Here is a 15,961-nt window from a genome sequence, read left to right on the forward strand (position 1 = left end):
GTATACCCCGAGAGTTGTCATGACGTTCCCTTGAGCTGGTCTTTGGCGGAAGATACCCGCATTTCCCGCATCGTTTTGTCCCATCGATAGACAGGTCCGGTTCCAACGTTATAGTTGTAGTAATTATCAGTTCCTTCCTTCACCATGGCTCGCCTGAATGTGATGTTGATTCTCCCACCATCCTCCGCATTCTTGCCCGTTCGCTTAGGTATCGAGTGAAGCCAATTCGACTGAGTGCGCCCACGCATGAGGATCATGTCGCCGCTGGCCAGGGGCAGCTTGATCTGTTTGGGCTGCGATCTATCCGGATGCTCATTGTCTGGGGGTATCGGCTTGTGCTTCATGAGGAAATCCCTTCTAGCGCCGAGGGAGAAGGAGGCAATGGCTGGATCTGGACCAAGAAACCTCTCATCGTCGCTGTGGAAGGAGATGCTGTCCGTGCCCGAGGCGTAGTAGTTGACGAGACAGAAGTTGAACTTACAGTCTGTTGCGGTCTCAGCTGAGCGACGGAGGTCGTCTAGGCATTTGGGGATTGGTCGCGGTGGGTATCTCTGGTACATTTTGTCGACGACTTTGAAGCCAGACTTCTTGTCTATGACGGAGCCATCGTCGTCAAATCGCGATGTGTCGTCCAAGCCAAATACCGTGGTGTACCTATTCATGTGAGTCGGTGTCATACACCTAAACACGGAGAGCCTCCTTACCGTGGCGTGCGAATATGAGTTTGGAAGCCGCCCCTCTTGATATCGTACTCCACTCGATAGAACGGCAACTCGGAGCGCAGAAACTCAAAGAGATCTTTGGCCATGTACGACGGAATATAAGGCTCAAAATACACCAGGTCGAGGTCTGGTTGGTCATTCATGTCCTTGCCTGGACGGGCAGGAAGTGAGGAGAGCTCTTTACTGATGCTTGTGGGAAGCTCTGAGATAGGTATGGGATAATTGGCGTGAGTGGACTGGCCGAACTGATACTCATGAGTTTCTGTCAGTAGTGAGCCCTACAAATGCATTTGAGTTGCAACTAAACATACGGCTTCGTTTGGTTCAACTTCCTTGCGCGGCTTCTTCACAGATGGCGCAAAGAAGGAGTCCAGGGTCCGCTTCTTCGACATGATGTATGAAGGGCTTCTAGACAATGAGAAGTGTCGTGTAAGTTGAGGGCAAGCTTGGATGAACCGGGGCTCGTTGAGCAGCAGCCACATGCAACTGAAAGCTCTAATCAATAAGCAGCAGCCGGGATTCTAGCCTGAAAGACGCTTAACGCTACAAATGAACGTTAACAAGACACAAACCCTACGACCATCACGAAAGCTGAGGTGAAGTACACTGACCAATCTCTCACATTCCTCTCAGACAGGCCTGTCGACCAATCATCAATGACGCTTAGATCACGGAGCTCCAGTGACATCATCCTGTGGCGTCCTGGCTCCACTCTCGTACCCGCCGAACATCAGCCTCGCCATTACGCCACATCCGGGGACCCCTGCTCCTCAGCCCTAGACGGAGTTTTTTCCTCAGCCTTGCCCCTCCATGACTGTGCCCGACCATCGACTCATCAACATGGCGGTAAGTCGAGACCCCTGCACGGCCGGCCAGGCTTAGTTCTTTGAATGTTGTGCTAATATCATCGTGAAGAACTCAAACTCCGATATGATCAGTCTCCGCGCGCCTCTTGCCCGCGCGGCTACAATTCTTGACCGTTCCTTCTTTTCTAAAAAGTTGGAACTCGCTGCCGCCACAGTCAAGGACCCCCGCAACATCTCAAAGTATCGCAAGCAGCTAGAGAAGGGCAATGAGCTCCTTAGACTCGATCGTCTGGATTCATGCAGGACTGATCCAAAGTCATCAAATTTGAAATGTCTTTTGCTGCGACCTGGCGTGAAAGCTGACAGTATGTACCCCGCTTATGCTTAGTACATGTCTTGAGCCTGTGACTAACACAGAACTCAGCACCGACGACATGGGGTCCTGTCTTCCAGGAGGGTATCAAGACCGGAGAGCTAGATGTGGTTCCTTACGAGCTGCAGCTCGACTATGACTACTGGAGCTACCGTGAGTGTGGTTTGTCTCGACCAGAAAATGGGACTGGCTAACCTCTGACGAAGTTGATGTGATGACATCAATCTTGCCCGAGGAACTTCACGTAGAGATCCCAGTTGGATTCAATACGGCTGGGCATGTCGGTATGTCAACCGAAGTAACACGGTGAAACCAGCCACTGACCTTCGCAGCGCACCTCAACCTCAAGGAACAGTACCTCCCCTATAAGAAGATCATCGCAGAGGTCATCCTCGACAAGAACCCCAAGATTAGCACCGTTATCAACAAGGTGGACGATGTCGGCGGCAACTCTGAGTTCAGAACATTTGCCTACGAGGTTCTCTGCGGACCCGAGGATATGAACGTCGAGGTCAAGGAGAACGATTGCGTCTTCCAATTCGACTACTCCAAGGTGTACTGGAACAGCAAGCTCGAGCCTGAACACACCAGACTCATCGGCATGTTCAAGCCGGGAGAAGTTGTCGCAGATGTCATGGCGGGCATCGGGCCGTTTGCCGTGCCAGCAGGTAGGAAGGGCGTCTTCGTCTTCGCCAACGATATGAACCCCGAAAGCTACAAGTACCTGAATGCAGCGGTCCAGAAGAACAAGGTCCAGCAGTATGTCCGCCCGTACAACATGGACGGCCGTAAGTTTATTCAAGAGGCCGTTCACCAAGTCTACGAGGCTTCGAAGAAGGGAGAGGGCGCTGTCATCAAGCCCAAGCAATCGAGAAGCAAGCCCCAAAATCCGCCTCCTGAGCCGAAGCACATCCCTATCCCTCCTACAATCTCTCACTTCGTCATGAACCTACCAGCTTCGGCTTACACCTTTGTGAACCACTACAAGGGTATTTACCGCGGACACGAGCAGCTCTTCGAACCTCACACGTCCGCGAAGCTGCCCATGGTCCACGTTCACTGCTTCGCCCTCAAGAGCGACGACGAGGTACCCCTGAATGACATTCTCGAACGCATCCACGCCGAGATCGGTGTCAAGTTCAAGCTTGGAGACGCGGATAAGCAAGGGGAAATGACCATTTACAACGTGCGGGACGTTGCTCCGAAGAAGCGCATGTTCTGCGCGAGCTTCCGTATTCCTCCCGAGGTCGCCTTCGCGAAGGAAAGCTGAGATTCGCCCGCTCGGTTTACAGAATCGCCGCCCCCGCAGGCATAGTTCGATGTCACTGTCACCGAGATGGACATGTCGATGCCGGCTTGGTGACACAACTTCTCAGTGACACCTCAACCTGGGGGACACCTCTTTCATTCACGCCACACGGGAAGCCTCACCATCCTCCACGACCGTGACCGATATCCCAACCGCGTCGTCCAGGCCTTTACCAACCCCGCCTCGCTTCGCTCAACTTGCAGCCGGTGTAAGGCTGACAAAGCTCCCAGAGAACAGCTTCTCCAGCGCCTTTCGTATATCTGGTGTGCCTAGCTGAAGGACTTACCTGATCGGCCGTCGTGCAGGAGAGGGGGCTGGCCAGCAGAGATAACGTACGGCAACCTGACGGTGTCGTGACGGGAAACCTTGGCCACCCTTCATTAAATGCGGAGAGCGAGGAGTCTGCAAAGTGAAGAGAAAAGAAACAACAACAGGAGATGGCGGAGCAGGAGGAGGAGGAGGCAGGTCCACCTCATCTCGACTTATTGTGTCTCGGCGACTACAGCTTCGATACCAACCAATACCCACCTCCAATCGCACATTCCTATATCTGCCCCCCGATATACATGCAATCATGACTACCTGCATCCATCCCAGTTCTGCATATGCGCGCCCCATCCCCCTTCATCTATGAACCCTGGTGGCAGTGGTGGATGTCGTTGTCGTCGAACGCCAGAAACCACCACGCCGTCCACCATGTGATACCGCCAGCGCAATCCCGCCCAGTCCAAGGGTTCGGCGTGGTCGAACCGTCGAAGGGACAGCCCCTACCTCACCTAGACCGAGCCTCCATCTTGCGACGCCGCGCGACGCCGTGCGACCCCATCTTCACGACGACTCCAGTCCCGCCCAGCCGAAGGTCAAGGTGCATCATCCCGTTCGTCCCCCAGCCCCGTATCGCCCCCCTTCTTCATCAAGTCATGGCTTGGTACAGCTACATTCACACGAGACGCGTCTCTTCCTCCTTCGTACTTCTTTCGCCTGTTTTTCAGGCGTCGTAGCGGCTGCACCATGACATGTAGATGATGACGGAGGGGTTTTGCTCCGGTGAAGCGGGGGCGGCGCCCAGAGGAGGAGCATGGCGGGGCCTAGAACGCGCAGAGACTCGGCACCTCTGTGGTTGTCCCATCCCACCACCACCTTCAACCACGTCCTGCAACCTGTCAAAGCTGTATGTTTATGTGCATGTCTTGTGCGTGTGTGCTCCCTCTTGTCAAATTTGCGACAATCCGGGGATATGTCTCAATGGGCTGTTGGTGGTGTGTTTTGCATTACCGCGAATCCAATATCCCGTCAACCGCTCCCATCAATTCATCCATTCCCAGCCAAACAGTATGAACAACGTCCTCAGTACACACCACATCCAAGCCTCGAGTATCCACATCACGCATCTATCACTATTTACTGAAATCCCGTCGCAGCGGCAGCGGATCTGTTGATGGGCCCAGAGAGCCCCCCCCCTTACCCCCAGTCAGCCTCTCGGGGAGAACGCGGAAGGGGGAGGGAGGGAACCATTCCTGGCTCGGGCGATAGGTATTACTCAGAAGCCAAAATGATGTTGCTATTTTCCGAACCAAGATTCCCGTTGAGTTGTGAGAACGTCATCTAGTCTTTCCGACTTCCCTCCGAGGGAATCCACTCCCTATCGCACTCATCATTAAGCGGTTCCCTCTTCCTACGGGTTCCAGTATTTCGAACTCTCATCCAACCGTAGAATTTCTCGTCGCAATGTCTATGTCGGTTTGCATAGATAATGTGGGTACTCCATCATATGCACGACATGGGGGCAATCTGGGAGATAGGGAATAGAGAGACAGCGTTCGTCTGCGTGTAAACATGTGTAAAAAGAAAAAAGAAAGAAAAAAGTCTGGGAAAACGGGGTATGGGCATGAGGCATGGCGTGCATGCTGTACGTTGTACGCCCGTAGAACGCATGCCGCGACGTTGTAGTATCCCCCGGGGGTCAGCAACGCCAGCGAAGCATATGTGCGTGTAGATGTAAGGGTGTGGATGTTGCGTGAGCTTCAGCATACTCCCCCTCCAAAGATCCCAATTCCAGTACAGGTACTGATACCCTTCGTGCCTTCGTCAACTCTTACACCATACACTGATACCTAAGACGCATGTATTGGCCCAGATAACCTGGACAAGTGACATACCGGACCAACCTGAAAGGTTCCAATCGACTAACGTATAGACATGGTTGCACAAAGTGAAGAGCTGCGCCTAGAGAAGGGAGCTCCTGTCTGCGCCAGCTCTCGCAGGAGATACACCCTCCCCTCCCCGCCATTTCGCCTGCCGTCATGCGAGGCGAGTTTCGGGACTTTGGGTGTTGGGCATGATGATGTGCGTAAACGGCTGAATTACACATCTTGAGCTCGGAAAATGAGATTCAACTTCAATATCGCCCCTGGATTAGTAGTTCGACTCGGTTCAATTGCGATGCAGACAGGGCGTGTGTTTACACAAATTACGAGACTATCTCTGCAGAGCTTCTTGAATCCTGGCATCGATCGATAAAGTCGACAAGTAACAACTCCATATAGCTTGTTCCTCTATGGACAGCCCCTCCTCTACTATGGAGAGATACGTGGTAAAATTCCCGAAGAGATTTGCCTTGTCAGATTGGCACAGTTGGTTGGTTTCGCTGATCTGACTCTTGAAGCAGGTATTGTAGATCAAGTCTCAGTGTACATAGTACACCACATCACACTGATAAACCAACGAATTGGGCAATCCGAACTCGAAGCAGATGTTCAGATCCCGGATAGCCATCCGTAGGTCACTAAGAATCTCCTGATCATCTCGCACTCAATTCTGCTGTCCCACGGGGAAAAAGGCAACAACTCCGCTTCTGTCTCCATTCCCCAGTCTCTGGGGCGCGGCAGCGGCTCAATCACGTAAGAGCCAAGAAACTCCCTCCGTCTGCGTCAATCAAGTGAGGTTCGAGTCTCCTTGTTTCGTGATTAGTGGAGGGGTACTGGAAGCGGGCGGGGATAGAAGAACCACAACTGAAGCTGGTCTCATCCCCCAAACCAAGCCCAGCGTGTAAGCTAAATGCGCGCCGGCACAAGGCACAAGAACAAAACCACGCATAGAACGAAACATCAACGCCTCTGCGCCCTGATCGACGATCTCCTCCTAGACTAAGACTGGAATCTCATCAACTCGAGCCTAGCATCCTCTTTTTCCTTTCGTTTCTCTCTGTATTCGCATGTGTGTGTACGTGTCTTACATTTTTCTAGTTCGTACACCCTCAAACGGGCGTACTCGTGGTGTAATTAGCTTAGCGCCTAGAACATAACAAGTCCTATGAATACACACAACACGTTCACGGCGAACCTCCGTTATGATATCCGTATCGGCCCTCCTTTTCCCTCGGGAACAACAAAATGAAAGAAAAGAGAGCCAAAAAAAGACCGCTCTCTCACTGGTCGACGGCCCCCTCGACGGACCACGAAAATAAAACGGGGGCGGCGGCCCGCCCCTCCAATGCGTGCGTCCCCTTGCGCCCTTTCCTTTGAAATTCGGCCGCCGTACCACCGTGAAAAACTCCGGTTCTCGTGGGAAAAGCTCCGCAAACGGGGGGCGAAAGAGAAATAAACCCGGAGGCGGAGGCGCCATTTTCACGAGCTTCCACTGGCTGCTACTGGGCTAGGTACTGGACTGTTTGGGTATACTTAGTGAGATGTTCAAGCCCGGACGAAGCCCGTCGCAGAGGGTAGGAAGAAAAAACCCCTCTCTTTCGGCCGGGAATACAACTGAGTCTTGTCCGTATCTCGAGGCTTGAGACAGCCAACCCGTTCCCGTGCTACCCACCACATCACGATTTCGCGTGGGAGAGATGTGAGCCGTCGAATACGACAAACACGCCCGCCAGAGCCGCCCTTCGCTTGCGGCAGGCACAGATAAGCGTCGTGATCCGCGACAGAGCCGCCGAGAACGTGAAGAGCGAGCCGGCTCAGCACACGCCTCGTTCGCCTCGTTCGCCTCATCCATCCCACCATCTGGGTGCGCTATCGCACTATCTGGTAAATACTTTATCCAGCGAGCCTCATTGAGGCTCGGGTGTGTGTGAGTGTGTGTGGAAACCAACCAACCAACCCCCATCAAAGACGACATGACCGGCCGGCCGGCCGTACTCACTGACTGATATGACTGACCAAAATTCCTCGCGGGAAACGTCCCGTCACTCGTCAGCTCGCTATTCCATACGCAAATGACATCTTTCCCTCTGCTCTGCTCTGCTTCTCACACCTGCCCCAACCTCCGAATCCTCCTCTTCGTCACCCCGTTCATGAACCAAGGGAAAAAAGAGTGCCACACCGTCCAAGCTCTATCAAAAAATCTATAATCTATCCGTACCCCCTCCCTCCATCTCCTCTATCCCGCAGTTGCCTAGCTTCCCACCTTATCGGAAGTCCTCCGGTGAAAGCTCCGTAGCCTGTTGATCTGGTAGTTCTAGACCACACCCCTCGCATAACCCAAAACGATCCCAACTTTTCATCACGTCTTGCTCGGTCTACTCTCCGTGCCCCGAGAGTAGGTAGGAGGAGGCGGGGGAAAAGTAAACATGACGTCTCTCCTCCTCTCCCTCCTCCTTCTCCTCCTCCTCCAGACCGAAGACAGAAGACAGAGCCTCATAGCGATAGGCGGAGACGGTCCCAAAGGTTGACAATACCCAACAAGCCGTCTTCAACCGCACCCCGTCGCCCTGCCCTGCCCCGCGAGGCACGTCCTCTGTCCCGGCATTACAAACAACATACCGGTACCCTACCTTACCTTATCTACAACACCGGTACCCCTTCCCCGGTTCCCCGGTTTGTTAAGCAACAGCGCACGTACGCCCTTTACCTATCATCTGTTGCAAGATCGTGGGAAAATGGCCCATGCCCTCTGCAACCCAGGAACAGCACAGATAATCATATACATCATACACACACCCCTTTGATTATTTTTCATCCTCCCTCATCGTCTTGAAGGAATTGAATGAGGTAAAAAGTTGCCCATAGCTTTCCCCCGACCTGTCCGGTCATCCGCGCCGCCGGTTGGACCTGGCTAGCCCTAGTTCAGGCTTGTAGAGTCCCGTCGTAGTTCAGCAAGGCTTTTCCCCGGCCGAGTTGAGTCCAATCCCTTTTACTAGAAACTCTGCCCAACACACTACATAGTACTCAACACACTCCACGTTCCTTATTGAGAAGCTACTGGCGACGATAATCCCATCTTCTTCCCTTACCCCGGATGCCGGCCACCGCGGAAGTATGGATCCAGTGCCGGTGGCGCGGGGAAAGCAACGGTATCTTGGCAGGGGGGTAACTCTCTGATCCTGTAATGCCATGCTGCCATGCTGCTGCTGACCTGCACTTCAAGAACGCCGCATTCATAGACAAATTTGGAGCCCACGATCATGAACGGGGGCTGGAACATGCACGTAGGAGTTAAGAGGCATATCCCATCGGCTTTTGCGTCGCGGTGCGCAATAGCTCTTGGACCTAGACCGAGGCCGCTACAAATCCATCATCCTCCCGACCGAGCCTTTCGTTCGGACATGGAGCTTCTGAGTTGGAGTGCGAGCTGTTCACCTTTTTGCAAGGCATCGCGAACGGTCTGGGTCAGTGACCATCAAAAAAATAAATTCTGCCCACGTCCCTAGAAAAGAATGCTCTGTAGTAAGTGTATGCAAAGGTTCCCCGCGGACAAGAGAGGGAAAAAGAAGCTCGACGTCAAATGAAGAAAGTTTCCGCAGGTAAGGTCTCGGCTCGAACTTGAACTTCCGTTTTTTCCATTTTCCATCTCCCGGCTCGTCGTATGAAGTACGAGTCTTCAATAAGCCTTAGTCGAATTATACGACGAAGCTTTTCCCTTTTCCCCGCGTTTTGCAACTCACATAGTTTGGTGTGTCTTGTCATCTATAGACTTTCTTCTCTTGCGGAAACGTGGCAAAAAACCGTTTGGTTCTTGGGCCGTACAAAGTATCAGACATTTCTTTTGGTATCTGTACCTCTGCAGGTAAAAGTATGTAAGCTCACCTCAAAGGCTCAACCCCGCGGTTGCGCCACCCCAAGTCGGCGACAAACAGGCATCCGGAAGGGGGAACATCAGGAACCCCTGTCCCTGTTGACTTTGTGGTATATCGCCTACCCCAGAAAGTATCTTGTTGGTTCTCATGAGAACAGATCTCAAACACGTAAGATTTCCCCAACGTCTGGGGAAGAATGGGGAAGAGGACAAGAAAAACCAAAAAAGAAGACGTATTGGATCGGGATTGCTCGGGCCAGCGTTGGGGCGTGCGACTGAATGTCCGTTTACTACCACACAGCCCATCGGAGAGGAACGAACGATGAGACGGGTATGCCCGGAGCAAGTATCCTGCGTGCGAATACGGCGCACAGTCCGAGATACAATGGATAGAGAGGAGACGAGAGGGGTGTGGGTGTGTGTGCAAGTTCCAGATGTTTGAACCGCCCGGTTCCAGGCTGAGCAGCCTGACGGATGCAAGCTGAAGGAAGAAACGCGGGGAAGCAGCAACAGCAGTTCCGGTTGAGCTTTGGGCTTCAGCGGCAGCACTGCAGTCAGCAAGCAAAGCATTGTCGCTGTTTGTTTGACGACTGCGAATAGCACCCCCTGGGAAATGGTTAAGTCGACGGAAAAACTCGGCTCTCGCATGGAGTCTTCCACCGGCCCGTCCGAGAGTTTACGGTCCGCCTCCGGCCATTCAATCGGCTTTCCTCCGTCAAGAAGCCTGGGTAGCTCCCGTCCATAGGCACCCTGGTAGTTGGCCTCCCGAACCTCTTTCGGGCCAGCGGGTTTAGGAAACCTGGCTCCCCACCTCCCGCGAACGCGCTCCTTGCTCGATGCCGAAATTGTAGGCGTCTACAATGACTTTTCTTAGTGTCAGCCGCAAATGAGGCCTATTGAGTGTCACATTTCAGTAAGTTTCGCTTCGAAGTGATCAGCTCCAGCCAATTGTCCCTGGCCCGCTTTGTCCAGGTAGCATGCCCCAAGGACCATCGTAGTCATCTCTCTCGGCCGGCACGAGCGGATGCGGACGGTATGGCGTGAGATCCCAAAGATAAGCTGACTTCGGCCTCGGGCTTGCAGACAGACCGCTGTCTGTTGACAACTTTGAGGCATCGTGACGTGCACTCTCGTTGCAGCGCAGGATTCTCGCTCCTGGGACCAGATGAACGCCGCGAGTTGATCACCAAGGCTGGATAGCCCCGTACACATTACGCTATAGACGAGGTTTCTAGGCGGGAGGGATCCCGGCCATCTCCCGAACACGGTCGAGGCCGTCACGCCGCAGATACTTCTCGGGTGTGCGGCAGAGGGGCTCGGCCTTGGTCAAAACAGGTAGGAGGTAGTGGTGTACTATGGAAGCCTCTTTTGCAGGCAACCAGCCAGGCAGCCAACAGCGATGGGACTTCTCTAAGTGATTGATATCGGGTTACCAGATGAGGATATTACGGGGCGTGTCAGCTTGCAGCCGGGGAAAGGGCGGGAGTGCAGATCTTCCCCGTACCCAAAGTGACGTGAAGGGATCCGGCGGAGTCAACTTGCATCAACTTTGCTAGGTGGAGAAGGGCAGGAGTCCAACGTTGTCGCATAGCCCGTGGAAACTCACCAGGTTGCCGAATCATCAAGACTTTGCGATAGGCATTAGGTGGGCGACATGTAGCCGATGTATGCTTCAGCCAGTTTTCACGGCTTCGGATTGACACCAACATTCAAGGCGATTGAAGTGACTCCTTGACTCGCTGGAGTGCTTAAGCGAGGTAGTCCGTATCTCGCGTCTTCGGACTGAAAGATACGCATGCCGGATCGTCAGTCTCCGTGGGGGGTTTGTTGGTTTCGGGATATTTGTGATCTTCACGATAACAAGATTGATACACATGAGGGACTCCGAGGCTGTGACATGTGTCTGCAGACGGAGCTGCAGCAGGGCTGCGGCGCCTACGTTCTTGTTCTCCCGGACATGTTGCTGAAAACGCGAAGAGGCAACAAGGCCTCCAAGATGGATAATTGACCCCACTTGCGCGCGTAAGAAGCCGAGGGCCCTCCGAAGTTTTCACCTCCAGCTGCCTGACATGATTGTTTGCAGACGTCAGTTCACAACTTGATATCGTTGGCGGCCGCGCAGGTTACGTGCTACCAGAGATGCTAGGCGTTCCGAAAGACCTCGGGAGACTATATGTGACAAGAGCGGAAGTCTACCCCCACCGAGATCCATAGAATAATTAAATCGAGCCACACTACTGACCTGTGAGCGACTTGTGATGAAGAGGCGCAGGAATAGTGGCGTGGCTTGTTCGTGTTTTTCAACGACAGAAACACCATCGTCGACGGATCTAGACTTCGATTGGGTGAACAGTCATACAGATGGGCGTCTGTAGGTAGCGTGGGAGTGGGGGGCATTCTACACACAGAGGCGTCTCGTTGCAGACTCTGAATGCAAGAGGCTGTCCTCCCCGACGAGATGGGGGTTACGGGCAGGGGTGGCAGCCCTTGTATGTTTACCAGGATTCTCTGCATCGTAGGTAGCATTCTGGCAAGTCGTCAACTTGAGAAGCACCGCATCGAAAGTGCCTCAATGTGACTAGTCACAAAATAGAAGACCTAGATCTTTGGGAAACGCGCACCCAGGTGTGCTAGGCCAAACTCATGAACCACGCCGGTCGAAACCACTCAACCGTTGTCGAAGACGTGCAGGGCGCCTTGGCCAACGAGCGGCGTCGGTTCACAAGCTGCATGTCGTCTCAGGATTCACTTGGTCCTTCTGGTTGCACCAGCGTGTTGCAGAGCTGTATCCTCCCCCGTACCTCTTTGCTACCACCGTTTGATAAGACGATGGGCCTCAGAAGGGAACGAATGGAGGACACAGTGACGTGAAGAGCTTTCTGTCGTCTGTGCTGTCAAAGTCACCTTGCGGAGTTCAGTCCGGCAACCGCGGAAATCCTTGTCAGCTTGGTCTTTCCTCAATGTGATCTTTTCGCCGGGCAACATGGCAGCTGATGATGCGAAGGAGAGCCATCTCACAGGATGGATGGTGATCCGCTGTTGGCTGAATCTTCAGGAGCTAGATTCTCGGTCTGCTGCCCGGTGCGGGAGGTAACGCCGGCTTTAGCACTATGCCACGGTCGACACCAATTCGTACTTTGGCCCTTGGCAGGCCTGGACGTGGTTGAGGACTTGGCATGACCCTGACAATGTTCGCATTCGTTCAGCCTCTCTGTTACAATGGCTGAGCTCCATCTGCCACGCGGAGCTGTTCCGTCGCGGTCATGTAAGCACCTTTGCAAAACTCCCATTATCAATGCCTCGACTCGGATGAAGTTTGGACTCTTGGGCGATTCAATCCACTGAACCGTGTTGAGGCATTATACGGTAGAAACTCGGCTGAGTGACTGCACTTGCGCCGATCAGGGTCCTGACTCCCATGTGCCCTACGACCTGAAGAAAGTTTCGACGAAGCGAATTCTCTCGCCAGTGCGGCTTAGCGGTAGAATCCGGGCTCATCCTCACTGTGTCCACCGTAAGACGGCCGCGCCCGGACCTCGGGCGGCTTAGAGGGTCGGCGCGGGCCCCGTCGCCCTGGATCGTACAAGAGGGGAAAGCTGAACGCGCTGGGGTTTCTCAAGTACGTAGTAGATGCTTTGTCTCGTTGCTGACGACGTGATCAGTGCTTCATGATCAACGGGGGAAAATTCGTAGCCCCGTCTCAGTGAGAGAGTTGAATGTCGTTTACTGGATTGGGGTCTCAGCAGACGGGCACTGCTGAGACGTCTCCTGTGCGAGGGGTGGCTGGCAGTCGTACGGCATGGGCCATTGACTGTTCAAGATGGCTGGCACCAAGGGACAGCATAGGAAAGAATGCAAACGGCACTCAAGGATTTCCTGGTTCTGATGCCTTGCAGCCGTTTGTTGTCGTCCTTATCTCGTCTCTGGCACCCACACACCCCACTGCCATACTTTCCCAGTCGGGGATGAGGTTGGCGACCTGACTCTTAATAAACAGCAACTATGCATACCAGCAGGTCGATAAGCAAATGATAGCGGATGGTTTTCTCCGTTGCTAGGTTCGCCTTCGAGTCTCCTGGTAGCATCCCGCCATTGCGTCTTTTAGTAAGAGGATATGAGCTAGTGTGGCTTATGTCTAGCTGCAAGGTCGCATAGCTTCGATTACCTGGCGCTGCCACTGGCTGGGCGGGGCTGATGAGGTGACGGCGCAAGATATCGGCGTCGCTTTGAATGCCTGAGAGACAAAAGAGCGTTGCGATGAGGATACAGAATGACTGGCTGACTAGCTTATTGTACTGGTTATACATTGAAAAATAGGTGAATCCGTCCCAAGGCTTTGAGAATAGGCTGCCCGCATATCTGCATATGCAGTCAAGGTACCCGTTGTTAGGATGCCTACCGGCCGGCTCTCAATGAAGAAGAGAAGCGTCCTGTGTCACGACGGAATACACGGCTGCGTGTAGTCAGGACATTGCGAACTCTGTCTCCCGCCGCGTCGACCTGCAGCGCTGCATTCTTTCAGGCGCCTGGGCATGGCCTTGAATGAGGCACGGTTTGAAACATGCGCCTTCGATTGGACGACTCGAGCCATAGCCGACGAGGCGCGGAGAAGACAGTTATATGGCAAGGCATGGCATGGCAAGCCGGCCCAAGGCAGGACAACGACCAGACAAAACAGGCCAAACAAGGTAGTAAGCAGTACAAATCTGGAGCCGGTATTGCTTCTTCTCTAGGTTTGCGGAGAGAAAGAGAGGAGAGCCTCGTGGGTTTGATGCACACGACAAGCAACCGCCATCGAATGGCCTCTGCTCCAAAGGTTCGTGTTTGGCCGACGGGTAATGCCTGTAGTGCGGAGTGTGGAGTTGCTTCAGATGGTGGAGGAAGAAACCGGAGAAGCTGGCAGATGGGTTGAGGAGGACAAGTGTCGGACGATACCGGGTCGGGCGTGTACGTAAACAGACCAAGGACGAGGGGAAGCAGCCAAACTGTAATCGTCAACGGGTTGGCAACTTGCGTGTCAGTCTCACTCACATAGGATTCGCCATACCTGCGGCAGATGATGCACTGGCTGTCAAGACATGTACTCCCAGGTCCATGGTATGGCAGGTTCAACGTAGTCGCCCTCCAGCCCGCGTATTTCATCGCAGCACAGGAAATGGACGGACGGGTATTCGCAGAAACGAAAGAACGGACAGCCAGGGTTTCCTCTGTCTGAGCGCCTTATGGTCTAGACCGATCTGCCAGAGCGTCTTAGCAGACCACTGTAGCTGGCAGCGTCCCTGCTCTCGAAGAAGCTCCGCCCGCTGTTCAGGGCGGCAATGAGTAATTCGTCCAGCGAGAAACAGGTGCCAAACAGTTGCTGCTCCAAACAGGCCTGCCATTGGTATCTAAAGTATGCGGCATATCGTTGGAAGGGAGCCTATCCTAATCCGCGAGACACTGAGAGAAAGAGAATGGCGGGGCGAGAGAGGCAAACTCATGGCGAAGCTCCACCATTTGGCGCGTCCAGAAACTGCAACTATTGCTTCCCTGAGAGCGAAACTGAGCTACATGGCTACAAACGGAAGTGTCCAAGGACAGTGATCAGCTAGGGAAAAGCCTAAGGACACTGGAAATCGAGAAGCCCGTTCAACCCGACAAATGGACTGGCGTGTCCGGTTCAGGCCGAAACGTCGTGAACAGTATCCAGCTATTGGCTTCGGCATCCTATAACACTACGGTGTGACTGGTAGAAGGTCCAATATCTGTAGATTCAGCCCGTCAGTTCGTAGCTGTCGAGGTCCTCGTGGGTGAATGATGCATGAATTCTCGATCTGTGATTTGCTGTCCGCGGGGGATCTCCAAAGCCAAACCAAGCTGGCTTAACTCTCCCCATCTCTCTCCAGTGGAGTCCGACCCGTTCACTGAGAGATAGCCAGGGACCATTGCTTTCAACCGCATCGCAATGGCGCCTTTCCCATTCGCCCATTATTCCTTTCAGACTCTGGATGCGTCGATTCCTCCTCAACAGCAGGTTCCGTGGCCGTGACAGTGACACGCGAGATGCCACGACAAGAATAGCCTACGTTTCATGAGACATCTCTTTTGAACCTAACCTCAGCCTAGCTCGGCGTACATCGGGTCGTGTTGGAGTTGCAACCGAATCACATACCGTCCCCTATTGGTTAGCAGTCAGTGCATTGTCTGCAATGACCCTGCCTTTGGCTTCAGCCTGGTCTCCTCCTCGCGCCGTGCCCAGTAGTGCTCACCTACTTACACCTTGCGTGCATGACATGCCTTTCCCGGGCTCAAGGAAAAGGGCTGTTGGTGGCACTGACCAAGTTGGCTTTGCGTATACCCCAGAGTGTTCATCCATGTGTTTGCGTGTGCCCATAACCTGAAGTGCCACTGGGCACAACCAGAGACACAGATAGGCTCGCTGCCTACATGATTGTAGACTTTGGTGAAAACTGGGGAAGCCAAGGTCGGGCGTGTATTGTATTCGCGCGCAGCAGCACAAAGCGCCAACTCGCTGAACCGAGAGTCTCCTATTATAATGCGTCCAGACCGATATCAGATCGCAAGTAATTGGGAGCCGCGGTTGAAGCAAGCCAATTGCACGTAGCTTGGGCAACGTTAAACCCACGCCACGTAGTTATAGTGTAGAGTCGCAAGTTTCCAAGGGTCAGTCTTGCCGCATGGCCCTCGCCCTTTGCGTCTGGCCGCTGTCCGTACTCCGTACTGCTACTTCAGC

The 15,961-nt window shown here is 53.6% G+C and overlaps 2 protein-coding genes across 2 annotated transcripts; one reads left to right on the forward strand and one right to left on the reverse strand.

Annotated features, from left to right (window-relative positions):
* Positions 1 to 17: 17 nt before the first annotated feature.
* N0V96_002066 (uncharacterized protein) lies at positions 18 to 1,114 on the reverse strand (the record flags this gene model as incomplete). The annotated part of the gene is made up of 3 exons (XM_053187899.2): positions 18 to 654; positions 705 to 967; positions 1,034 to 1,114. 3 exons carry the CDS (start codon positions 1,112 to 1,114, stop codon positions 18 to 20), a joined length of 981 nt encoding a protein of 326 aa, XP_053055403.2.
* Positions 1,115 to 1,562: 448 nt separating this feature from the next.
* Positions 1,563 to 3,171, forward strand: TRM5 (tRNA(m(1)G37)methyltransferase; the record flags this gene model as incomplete). Its single annotated transcript, XM_065756427.1, has 5 exons — positions 1,563 to 1,568; positions 1,638 to 1,893; positions 1,953 to 2,054; positions 2,108 to 2,185; positions 2,234 to 3,171. The coding sequence occupies 5 exons, from the start codon at positions 1,563 to 1,565 to the stop codon at positions 3,169 to 3,171; spliced, it is 1,380 nt and encodes a 459-aa protein (XP_065614796.1).
* Between the last annotated feature and the right edge of the window lie 12,790 nt (positions 3,172 to 15,961).

The sequence above is a fragment of the Colletotrichum fioriniae genome, assembly GCF_027942845.1.
Source record: "Colletotrichum fioriniae strain IMI 355084 chromosome Unknown scaffold_2, whole genome shotgun sequence".
NCBI classification, from domain to species: domain Eukaryota; kingdom Fungi; phylum Ascomycota; class Sordariomycetes; order Glomerellales; family Glomerellaceae; genus Colletotrichum; species Colletotrichum fioriniae.